The following is a 13,013-nucleotide window of genomic DNA, read 5'->3' as shown; positions in this document are numbered from 1 at the left end:
CGTGAGGTGGAGAGAGAACGAGTGCTTTGGTGCTTCCGTGTAGTTTGTGTTGGAGTCTGAGTCTGAACCGCGTAGCCACACGCGAGCGCGCATGGTACACCAACCCGGATTGATTTATACGTGTAAGAAGTTACAAACAGTCCCTTTAACATTGTTTTTTTGTTTGTTTTGTTTTAATATACATAATGATGAATATTTCAGACAGATTCTCATAATATTACGACTTTTTTCTCATAAAATTACAACTTTATTCTCGTAATATTACAACTTTTTTCCTCAGAAATGTATGACTTTATTCTCGAAATCTCCAATTTTTATTTTCCTCAATGTGGCCCTAATACTCCGTCGAACATACCTCTTCAAAAGCGTATTACTTTTTTGTTTAACAAACTGAGGGATTTAAGTAGAGAATTCAGTTATATTAGAAAAGGTGAAAACTTAGGTATAGTGATTTAGAACATTTCTGTTTGCACGTAGAATAAAGACATTTATCATTCAAAAGTGTCGTCGTCTGCATTTTCTTTTTTTGAAGGTTTTCTTTTCTTCTTTTTCATTTTGTTTTTCCTTTATTTGGTTTTACTCAGACATTTACATAAACATATTTAATTAGATACAAATGTGAAGTGAACCAACTTTTCCACTTTTTACAATAAAATTATAGAACACACAGATAGAACATGGGGTGCTTTTCATGTGAAATAAGATAAAATAAATAATAATAATAACAAAATTACATTTAGAAAAAAAAAAAAAAAAAAGAAAAGAAGGGCGTTTTGGGGAAATATACTTTCTCTACTCCTTCCAAATGTCCTCAAATTTAGTTTCTTGAAGCCTCACTGAGAAAGTAATACTTTCCATTACAAATATTTCATAAATAACATCATACCAGCTCTCTAATGATGGGGTATCTGATGTTTAAGCCATTTCTTAAAAAGAAAGTAATTGCTTTTCTAGCAGCTACACTCAATATTCCAAATAAGTATTTTGTTTTAATATTTGTAGATGTTGAAAGTAGAAAACCAAACAGGAGTTCGTCCCACTTAAAAACTATGTTTGTACCAAATATAGTATAACTAATTCTGTGTAAATCTTACGCCAAAAATAATTTACTTTTGCATCGTCTGTATTTTCATAGCTTCAAAAAAAAAAGTGAGACTCTAGATCTGTCCAAAATGTGTGGGATACTTCACCATCATAAAATAAGTGATAATAGTGTCTTTATGTGTCTACTGAGCTGAGAGGAGCTGGTCAGTGGAGGTGCAGACGTGCAGTGTGACGTGGCACGGTGGGCGGAAGAGCTTGTTTGTGTTTTGGTTCTGAGGGGAAGTTGCGAGAAGAAAGAAAGAAAAGGAGGAGACGTGACGGGAGTGTTGAAATCATTCTTCTTGGTACCTCTAACACCACCAACACCACCACCATAGTGTCCCGGGCTCCGTGTGTGTGTAAATACTACACCAGTGGTATTTAAAGTTCACAACCTCGTCTGTCTCTCAGGTAACAACTGGACTTCACATGAATCGACAAGTTTCCAGCTGGCTGGAGCTCACAACGTTAGCCAGCTAGCCTCCGAGCTAATGTCAGCTAATGTGTGATAGCTATAGAGGAGATGCAGACACACAGGCCTTTGTCACGCATTACAGGCTGTTCCTCTTCTAGTGTTGATGTGGTGCCATCAGTAACAGCTTAGTAATGTCTGCGTGTAGAGCAAACTGGATGCTTGTTGTTGACTTTGTGATGGCTAACGGCTAAACGGGAGGAATCAGGTCAGTGGGTGGGATGCTAACAGCTAGCATGCTAACGTCACAGTGTTTGTTTTTGATGGCCCTTTAAATAACTTTAAATATCATAAATATCTGTAAACATAAATACATATCTCAGATTTAAACGCATAGGTATTCGTGTACGGCAGTAATAATGTAAAAATATCTACACTTTTGTATCAATGAGCAATGAAATGTCAGATTGTTTACCACTTACACACCAAAACACTGACAATAACCTGATATATAGATCTATATAGATACATATATCTATATATCTATATAGATATATATATAGCATTACAACGACTATTAGCTCTTTATTTTTATGCAACTTGGTTAGCTGTCGTTTTAATATGCTATTCATATGCTATTAATGTGCTACTCTTAATATGGCAATGTTTGCACTATCTTGTTTATATCATGTATATTATTGTTTATAGCTTATTTTGTATATTGTACATTGGTAGAATTTCTATTTTTTTATTCTTATTTTATTCTAACGTTTTTAATCTATTCTTCTGTTATTATACTGTATATTTGCACTATCTGTTTATATCATGTATATTTTAGTTTATAGCTCATTTTGTATATTGTGTTTTGGTAGAATTTCAATTTTTTTTAATTCTTATTTTATTCTAACCTTTTTTTAATCTATTCTTTTGTTATTATACTGTTTAACTTGCACCAACAAAACCAAAGCAAATTCCTTTAGTGTATACCTCTTACACCTGGCAATAAACACCTGATTCTGGTTCTGGTTCTGGTTGGGAAGCTAAATAACATTACTGGTCAGTTTAAAAGGCAATGGTTGGCTAACAGCAAGTAGGCTATCTATCTAGCTAGACAACAAAAACAATTAGGGGAAATGGCGTCCCACTCTAAAATCAAAACACATTGGTACAGCTGACATGAGCAAGTGTGTTTACAGTCAACCAGTCAAATGTTTTATGAGCATTGCAGTGCTTAGTGTTTGTTGACAGTCTCTAGTCTGAGTCCACGCAGTTACTGGATTCACGCAGCAGTTTCTTATGGATGTTTTGTTTTCTTCTTGCTTATCTGTGTTTTAAAATATTGAATGTTCTTGGTTAATGTCAATGTCTGACCTAATTACCTCAGGACTGACCTCACTAGTCACTTTTATGGGCTTTGCCTCCCAGGCAGGGAATTAAATTAGCACCTGCCAGCCTGCCAAATACAGAGTACATGTGGCAGGTAAGAATTTGTTTCATAGCTTCAAAAAAAGTGAGACTCTAGATCAGAGGTCAGCAACCTTTACCATCAAAAGAGCCATTTAAGGAAGAAAAACAAAACTGTCTGGAGCCACAAAGAATCTGATCATTGTGATGAAGGTAACACAGCTTATATTATATAGTATATAAGTCTACTGCAGTGAGGGCCCAACTGCAAATGTACTACGGATTATTAGGGCCACATTGAGGGAAAAAACATCTGAGATTTACAGAATAAAGTCATAATATTACGAGAAAAAAGTCATAACTTAAGACGACAAAAACAATTTGGAAAATGGCGTCCCACTCTAAAATCAAAACAGATACATTGGTACAGCTGACATGAGCAAGTGTGTTTACAGTCAACTAACGACAGTCAAGTATTTTTATGAGCATTGCCGTGCACAACGTTTGTTGACAGTCCCTGTCTCTAGTCTATCAATTCTAGATACTGGATTCACGCAGCAGTTTCTTCTGGATGTTTTGTTTTCTGCTTGCTTGCTTGTGTTTTAAAAGATTTATTTGTCAAATGTTCTTGGTTAATATAAATGTCTGACCAAACTACTAGTGATGGGAATTCCGGCTCTTCATCATTTGGCTCAGCTCACCAAGAAGAGCCGGCTCTTTCGGCTCCCAAACGGCTCTTTGTTTTACCACTTCTGCCTATTATTTGTATGTGGGCACCTATATCACTTAAATTATTCAATATAATTATACTAAACCTTATAATTTCCAGAATACTATAATTTTACATGCTGCTTCTTTTCTGACTGTCACTCATCTTTTCTGCTATTTGCGCACCGCACTCCTCTCTCTCTCTTTCTCTCCTCCTGTCCCTCCTGCTGTGTACCTGTAGACCACGCGGAGAGGATCGTCCTATCATTCTGCCTTGAATTAAGTAAAGAAAAAAAAAAATACAGCTCTCGGACAGGAGCCGGCTCTTATCGTTCACTTAAAAGAGCCGGCTCTTTGAACCGGCTCGTTCGCGACCAACACATCACTGTTAACTACCTCGGACCGACCTCACTAGTGACTTTTATGGGCTTTCCCTCCCAGGCAGGGAATGAAATAAGCACCTGCCACCTGCCAAATAAATCCAGGGTAAATGTTGGCTGTGGCAGGTAAGAATTTCAGGTCACCTGCCACTAGGGCTGACACAATATCAGATTTTCGCAACACAATTATTGTGGCCAATATAATTCATGATAACAATATTATTGCGATATCTATAGAATATTTCAATCAAATTCATCTTTAACTCTTTTATGGCAATTTTATTACACTCAAAATACAAGTGTAGGGAGATGGACAGAATCTATAACCAAAACTATATATATATAATGATTTAAGAGACTCTGAATTATTACAATATTATCATAGTGTATTATTAACATGATATCAATATTTCATTTTTAAATATCACAGTTATCGTCAATAATAATCGTAATCGTCAGAGAACGATATCAGCAGAAATGTCACTAATATGCTTTATAAAGGTTGGGTTTTTTTGCATTAGAGAGTATATTGACATCTGTATTTTTGTTACTAAGCATAATATATGTCTCCTGGATAAGGGAGTTGGTGGGGATGCATGGTGAAGTCATAAATAGACCTTTTTGTGGTCTATTCCACAGGACAAATTCTCCCTGCATATCGGACATAGACTGTGATTATCTCCTGACAACATCCATCTGTTGTATACGAATTAGTCAGCAGTTCAATCCTAAATAAGTTACTAAGCAATGCATGAATGCATGGCATGTAGAGGTTCTTGCGGTTGTGAGACGCTCACGTAATGTGGGTGGGTGAAACTTTTGTGAAAACTCGTGAAACTACCGTGGTACTTGACAAAGCTTCCTTTGATTGATGTTACTGTATGTGGTTGTGGTGGGATTTCGTTGCCTCTTTCATAATGTCATTCGTAAAGGCAAGGAATGCCTACTTGTGTTTGTAACTGTAGAAAAGCTGCATCAATGATGACACAATTATACGAGGGCTTTGCAAGTTCGAAGTGCTTTCAGCATAGAATTGGCTGTATTTAAATTTACTTTTTCATAACTTGAAGACAAGGAAGGAAATGATTGCATACATTGTAAGTAAATGTTGATAATGTTTTAATTTATTCAATGCATCATTTTAATGCAAACTTATTTATTGCTTTCAAAGGTGAAATTCACAACTTTACAGACATTTTGCATAGGCAGTGCCCAAAGTGTCATAGCCTGCTTTTTAAAATGAACGATGTAAAGAAGTGTGTGATACTACTGGGCTAAAGCTTGAATTGGACATGTGAAAGTAGAGGTGTGAAATGCATCACTTTCACTGTACTTGCTTTGTTTGGAGTTGACATGATTGGCATTTAGGACAGGTGGGAGCAGACAAGACTATCCAAATTCATTATTAACAAAATAGAGAGTGTCTCAAACTACAGTGATGGGGCTAGCTAATGTTTCTTATGATACTCCACTACATAGATATATCAGAAAAATATGAATTAAAGACTTGACTAATAATCACTGAATCTGAACTGATCAGATTTATAGTAATAAGGTGCATAAAGTAAGGCTTCCATATTAATTTCTTCCATTAGTTCTATGAGTCTATTTATTGGTCTAGCTTTTTGTATGATTGTAAACATTGATTTTTTGACACGGTTGTTCTTGGCGTTGGAGATACTACTCTATATTGGCAAATTACACATGTACACTAATTTGTTAAACTGCATTAGAAGGACTAATGTTTGCAATCTGTTCTCCCAATACTCTTCAGAATTCTTGAAATGCCTAATATCACATGTTCATTCAGACAAGCCAGTCAAAAGGTTACGGCTTAGACTTGTATATTGTACCGTTTGGGTAACATAGTCTGCAGCCTGTTCACTCACACTGAAATAGATCAGTCTCACTACTTTTTTCAGTGTTATACGTTTTTAAGGCATTTTATACATGTCACCTTTTGGCAGATCAAGTCCTATATATCTGATCCCTTTTGAATAAAACCATGATTAACTGCTTGCACAAAATATTTTTTTCCACACTTTCCATAGTAATACTGTATTTCTCTCACAAGTGCGTCATATGAGAAACCAAATATTTAGTTAGCACGTAGAGAGTCCCTCATCCTATCAAAGCAAAGGAAAAAAAAGTAGCTTATTTGAGTAACTTGACAAAAAAATAAATGTCAGCTGTAGACACTGCTGCCATTAGTATTTTGGTATCACTTCAATGTTGTCAGTGTTTGAGAAAATTGCACTGTTATAACATGTTGGAGCATACTGTATTTCCCTCAATGTAAGCAGATGTGTTTTGTTCTGTTTATTTGGAGGAAGATTCAACGCATGTTCATTACTCGTTGATAGACAGTGAACCTATTTCTTCTCTTGCTTCTTGCAGCAGAAGTCCTGATAGTGAGGTTTGGCACACAGCAGGACACCGGGGGATCTGACTAGGTCATGGCCAATCGGGGAGGAGCTACGAGACCCAATGGACCCAATGCAGGGAACAAGATCTGTCAGTTTAAGCTGGTGCTGTTGGGGGAGTCAGCCGTTGGGAAGTCCAGCTTAGTGCTCCGCTTCGTCAAGGGTCAATTCCATGAATTCCAGGAGAGCACGATAGGAGGTGAGTTCCATATCAACAAACCAGGCTAATTCTCATGAGCTGCCAGTTGGTTGTTACCCAATTATGTGTGATTCAGGGCAGGTGCACTTCAGCACGACAGCGCCTTCAAATATAATTCTCAAAGCTCTGAAATGAAAGGAATTTTGAGAAGTTTAGCATTTTATTTTGTCCTCAGAATCATTGCCACATTTGTAAAGTAGCTCTTGAATTGAGTTACAAACCCCATCTGTATCTTTTCCACTTAAACCTGCAGTATAGGCAGAATCTTTTTGGCATCATTGGGCAAAAATTCCATGATAACCTTTCAGGTATATTGTAATACAAGTGTTCTGAGAGAAAACTAGACTTCTGCACCTCCTCTTCGCTCTGTTTTCCGGCTTTAAAAAAAATCTAGCCTGTGAAGGGAGACTTTGACCAATCACGGGTCATTTCAGAGAGAGAGAGAGAGAGAGTGTTCCTATTGGCCGTTTACAGGGGGCAGCTGTCAATCACTCACAAGCTCCAAATAAAACTGTCAAACTATGCAGCGCTGATCAAATATGAATCAATATTCTGTTACTGTAATGCCTATTTCTCACCTCAGATGTTCTAAGAAACATCTTGTAGTGTTCTGTTTAGCTGTAAAATTATGAAGTTTGCTCCGGATGGTGGGCGGTTGGTGTTTCCTCAACTGATCTCAACATGGCTGCCGGGGCACAAACGTTCTCATTTTACAGCTAAATCATACACTACAAGATGTGTCTGAAAACATTTGAGGTGAGAAATAGTCATGACAGTAACAGAATATTGATTCATATTTGATCAGCGCTGCCTAGTTTGACCGTTTGATCAGAGTTCACGAGTGATTGACAGCTGCTCAGAGACGGCAAGGCTCCAGCTCGGCTCTGATTGGTTGTTTTCCTCCGGTCTGAGATCTTGCAGATGCCATTAGGAGCGCCGGAGGACACAGAGGCACATGATTTTTTTTTTTTAAATTACCCGTCTCATGCACTACTGTCAGGATATAGTGACGGTTTCATAAAATGAACTTTTTTGAATCATATTTGCTCCATTTCTGCAGCTTTAAGCTGAAATTTAATTCTACAATGTGTTTATCTCACTTACTGGAAGAAAAAAAAAATGAAGATGTTTTCATATATTTATGACCCGTATTGTTTACATGGCATTATAAAATGTGTTGTGTGTAAATATTTATTATCTAATGCTGACTCACTTTATTCTTTCCTTTCAGCTGCCTTCCTCACCCAGACGGTGTGTCTAGATGACACAACAGTGAAGTTTGAAATCTGGGACACTGCAGGTCAGGAGCGTTACCACAGTTTGGCACCCATGTATTACAGAGGAGCACAGGCCGCCATCGTGGTCTACGACATCACAAACGAGGCACGTTCACTCACTCACTCCTGACTAAGCTCTTCATTCAATTTCCCGACATCTTACATCTTACTCTCACTTAACGTTGTAAAGATGCTCATTACCATAATCATGCCCTCAGGTCAGATTACTTCAGAAGTGTACAACAAGTTGTAGTTCAGATACAGCTGGTGTCCTATATGAAAATGTCTGATTTTTGAAAGGAAATATCTTTTTAAATTACTGATCATATGAAGGTGTTGACAGATCTCACTATTTTTTTCTATTTGTAGGAGTCCTTTGCACGGGCAAAGAACTGGGTGAAGGAGCTGCAAAGACAAGCTAGCCCTAATATAGTCATCGCTCTGTCAGGCAACAAGGCTGACCTAGCCAACAAGAGAGCTGTCGACTTCCAGGTCAGAGCAAACAAACAAACCTTGACACTTTTGTTTTGTATTTCTTGGGAATACTGATCTACTACTTCTCATGGCTATCTTATATTTGTCTCGGTTTTGTTTTATGTTCCATTAGTCTTCCCTGCCAGTACTTGCAGTCTCAGTACCACATCTAATTGTCATTTGTTGTCCCTGAATGCATGCATTTGTGTGGCAATATTGAAAACTCATTGTGTTTACGTCGTGTTGACAGGATGCCCAGTCCTACGCAGATGACAACAGCTTACTTTTCATGGAGACATCGGCCAAGACCTCTATGAACGTGAATGAGATATTTATGGCTATTGGTGGGTAATTATTGACACTTTATTCAAAGATCTTGCCAGTGCATTTGTAGAGTGGTACAGATAGATACTATATATGCTGGGATGCAAACAATTCGCTTTTCGGCAAATGCCGCTTTTTTCCCGTCAATTTGCGTGACTGGTGTGAATCGTCCAGATCGGAAAAGGTTTTGTAAGAATTGCATTGATTGCAAAGACGGGACATCCTCAGTAGACAGGCTTCTTCGAAAAATCACCGGTAGCAGCGACTTGACGATTGCGCAGTAAGCGTTTATTTTATAAATGATTTAATTTAAAGCCAATACATAGGCTAGATAAGACATGGGATTAAAAACATGTTCCCCCTTAAAATAACCTTGTTTTTCCTCCTTGTGGCATGTCTTTATGAACTTTACAGTGAAATGTCAAAAACTATATAATAAATAAGGTCTAATGATTCTTAATTACTAATGTTCTGATCAGTCAGGAATAGGTGTGGTTTTATATATTAATAGCTATTTACAGACTGTGGGCTAAAATGCATAAGAAACCTAAATCTCCTTCACAATAATTCACTACATGTTTACAACCAGGTAGGCAAACTCATTAAAATATGCAATAATTAGAATAGAATAGAATTCCTTTATTGTCATTGTACAAAATACAATGAAATTAAAAAGCAATCCTGACAGTGCATACACACCACATCAAACTATATACTTGTATTTGCTTGACCTATAAAAACAGTAAAAAATTTTATGTTTGCTGAGTTGTATTGGCTCTATATACTAGTAATAAATAAATTCGGGAATACATATGTACAAATGAATAAACTAATGTGCAGCTGGAATATAAACATTTGTAGTTCTATACAAAAGGAGCAGTTGAAATGTAAAAATGTGAAACTATATAAAAACATCTGTGCAGTGTACAATATATACAGACAAAATAGCTGTAACTAAGATCAGTGTATACTTCCTGAGTTAAGGACATTTGCTTTTTTCTGTTGGCTGACTATTAAATCACTAGTAGTTAAAGTCTAGATGAAAAGAAAAATGCTGTTTTAACTCTTTTAGATCACATCCCTGGTCATACTGTGCACCTATTTAACAATATATGCAAAAAAATTAAAAAAAAATCCATGTCTTTGTATTTTTATATCAAAATCCATCAAATTTTCTTCCTGTAAAACAAAATTAGAATAGAAAAAAATAGAATTTCCTATTTATTTAATGTAGCATAGGCCTTCGTCACATGGTTATATGATATTGATATTGTCTTGTTTTCCGACTTTGGGTAGCTCTCTCTTTTTTCACCGTACATGTGTTTGCATCCCTGTATATACATAGATAGGCAAATTGGTTAATCATAATGATAATGTACAGCGAGCCGGTCATTATTGTAAAATAAACCCCAACAGGGGCAAAGCGGAGGGGTCTCTCATCGCCCTGAAGGGGTTTATTTCACAACAATGACCCGCTAGCTGTACATTATCCCGCTTATTACACGGCTACTTACTTAAGAAATCAATAATTTCCCACAAAAATGGTCCGACATTAGAACTGCGTCCACAGCAACGGTCTGTTATACATAGCAACGGTCTGCTATAAAGAAATAACAGACCGCAGAACGCTGTGATTGACCAATCGGAATCGAGTATTCAACAAAGCCGTGTAATAAATTCAGTTATTTCATTTGTAACTTCTGCACCCAGCAAAATGAAAAGTTTCTTTTATTGTTGTTGTATGTTTTGTTTGTTTTTCCCTTCAGCAAAGAGATTGCCGAAGAGTGATCCACAGCCTCCAGGACCCAACAGCGGGCGGAACCGGGGGGTGGACCTGACGGAAGCCGCCCAGCCAGCCAAGGCTCCGTGCTGCAGTAACTAACGTGAAGAACGCCTTCCCTCCAACCAACCTGTTAGAGCAGTAACTAATGCGGCCGATGCGCTGAATGCCACCGCAGTTACTAATGCAATGTGTTGTACTCTTATCTCCAATTCTCTGATCTGCAAAACAAGAAAAGACATCCTGTGCCCCAACCCCGCCCCCTTCTTTTTGCAGTAACGAAGTCAATGCCATTACACTGATCTCTCCACATGGCTCCGTCTCTTTTCCTCCATTGTGGTTCTGCTGCTACCTGGTTAAGCCTCCTAACCACTCTTTCCTACTTTCTGCCATCCAGCTTGTTACATCTATCAGTTATTATTGATAGAATCTATCAGTTATTATTGATAGATTAACGATAGCAGATGAGCAGATATTAGAGACATAAATGCATCCCTGCCTTCCATCATCTTCCTTCCAATGTGTAGATAGGAGTTTCATATAGAGGAAGTGGTTACTTCCTTTTTTTGTGGGATAGCTTAAGACTTTACTACTGCATTTCTAATACCAGTATTCTGTTTTTGTTCAGTTCAGTTTTTTTTTAATAATTTCTTTCTTCTTTTTTTTGATAATTTTGTTACTTATTATTTGCTATAATTTTCTCAAAATTATGGATGCACAAACTGTATACTTACACGGCCTAAAATAGAAAAAAAAAACATTTTGCCTGCAGTAGCACAGAAAAAAATGTCTATTAGAGAAGAGGAGGCGTATTGTTGTGAATCTGAGAAAGATGAGGAAAAAAAAACAGGGACCCTAAGCTCCGCACCTCTTTCTTGTCACTTGGACCCTTTTATCTTAAAGTTTAAAACCATTTGTGGGGTGTAGTCTCTTTAGACCCTCTCGCTCTGACTTCCTCTGCCTGCCCACACTAGTGTACATTCTCTAAGGCTCCATTCTGGGGCCATGCCTGCTTCTAGCTGTCCCTAGTGGCATTGTGCAATGTTTCACAGTATTTACTCAGTGACTTGAGTGTCTGCAAGGACCAGTGCAGCACAGCAAACCTCCCTGTTCAACCCAGCTTTCTCCACAACAAGGCGCAGCGGCCTCTGAGGTACACACCAGTGTCACCACTTTTCCACCTCCTGATGTCCTTTTCACAAATCTTGTGTAGACCATCTGTTTGTGGTTATACTTGGGTCTCTTGGTTTCTGTCTTTGGGTGATTTAGTTTTTAAGCAGATTACCTTTTTCCATTGTGTTAATGTTGCTGGACCGCTTCTGGGTTTTGCATCTGGTAATAAGCGATGGTGATGGTGATGGTAGTATGAGTTGGGAGTTGCAATATGTAAAGGCTGCTGCATGATCACCTTTGAATCATAATTATTTGTCATCTTCTCTTGTTTAGGAAGTGCTTTAGACACAGTCGTGTGTCAGTGTGTACAAACTGGGCCTGGGCTGGCTGGCTGGTGACAGATTTTATCCATAGACTCACTCACACGTGCCCATTTATGTGTCTGTGTGTGTGTGTGTGTGTGTGTGTGTGTGTGTGTGTGTTTGAACACACATTTGCACATGAACACACACATTACATTGACTTCTTCCCTCTGAACTCTGTCAGACCCAAACATAATTGTACATAAGCACACACGCACACACAGTCTGTTACACTTCTCCCTCACTTATGTTGAGCGCACATTTTTTTCCCCGTCTCACCCCCCACTATACATTGTTACACACAGCGACACACACACACACACACACATACACACATACACATATATACATGTGGTCGATAACTCTTTTTACAGGTCTTACTCATGCCTTGCACTAATGATGCTCATGAATATATCTTGTCATAATTACAGCCAGTGTGATATAAATATATATATAAATATAAATATATAAATAATATACTGTAAATAGGGTGTTGCAGTGTAGTCTACCTTTTTTCGATTTACCAGTGACAGGACTAATGCTTGCTCGGGAGTTGTCTAGATAATCAAAAAAAACTGTACAGTTGGCAGAAAAAAAACAGCTACAATCTGGGTTTGGAGTTTTGTTGCTGTTCCTTTTTTTTCACACAAATGGTTAAATTATAATCAGTGGTGGTCTTTATAAATGTATGTAGTGTTATTAACAAAAAAATTAAATTGCATTTATTTAGTTGTCTGTCTTGTATCTTTTTTCTCAAAAGAAAAAAAATAATATCCAAAAATTTTGGTTTCTATTTTTTAACATTATCTCTTTCTCGCATTTCACTAATTCTTTTGTAGTGGATTACTTGTCCAGTACTCCTCCGTGTAAGTACACCCGAACTTCCAGAAACGCTGGTTGTAAAAACTCCAGAGGAGTCAAGACACGATACAAAACAGTTTGATTAATTAACCGACTGTCTGCCCCTCCGCTCCATAACATCTCAGTAACCTTGTGACAACATTGTAGGAACAGTGTAACAACTATCAGCTGGCACGATGGTGATTCATGAATAAATGAATTAACACATAATAA

At 37.5% G+C, this 13,013-nt stretch overlaps 1 protein-coding gene across 3 annotated transcripts; it reads left to right on the top strand.

The window, feature by feature from the left end:
* The first annotated feature begins 1,299 nt into the window (after window positions 1–1,299).
* On the top strand, window positions 1,300–13,013 carry rab5aa (RAB5A, member RAS oncogene family, a). Of its 3 annotated transcripts, none has more exons than XM_074614076.1 (6): window positions 1,300–1,436; window positions 6,385–6,609; window positions 7,841–7,992; window positions 8,256–8,378; window positions 8,611–8,704; window positions 10,451–13,013. In XM_074614076.1, the coding sequence occupies exons 2-6, from the start codon at window positions 6,444–6,446 to the stop codon at window positions 10,564–10,566; spliced, it is 651 nt and encodes a 216-aa protein (XP_074470177.1). In that variant the 5' UTR covers window positions 1,300–1,436; window positions 6,385–6,443; the 3' UTR covers window positions 10,567–13,013. The 3 variants fall into 3 exon arrangements, with proteins under 3 accessions (XP_074470177.1, XP_074470175.1, XP_074470178.1); XM_074614074.1 differs by having other exon boundaries at window positions 1,335–1,494; XM_074614077.1 differs by having other exon boundaries at window positions 1,353–1,494; window positions 6,388–6,609.

This window comes from Sebastes fasciatus, chromosome 17 (genome assembly GCF_043250625.1).
Source record: "Sebastes fasciatus isolate fSebFas1 chromosome 17, fSebFas1.pri, whole genome shotgun sequence".
Lineage (NCBI taxonomy): Eukaryota > Metazoa > Chordata > Actinopteri > Perciformes > Sebastidae > Sebastes > Sebastes fasciatus.
Note: the sequence above shows the minus strand (reverse complement) of the source record. Positions and strands in the feature narration are given on the sequence as shown.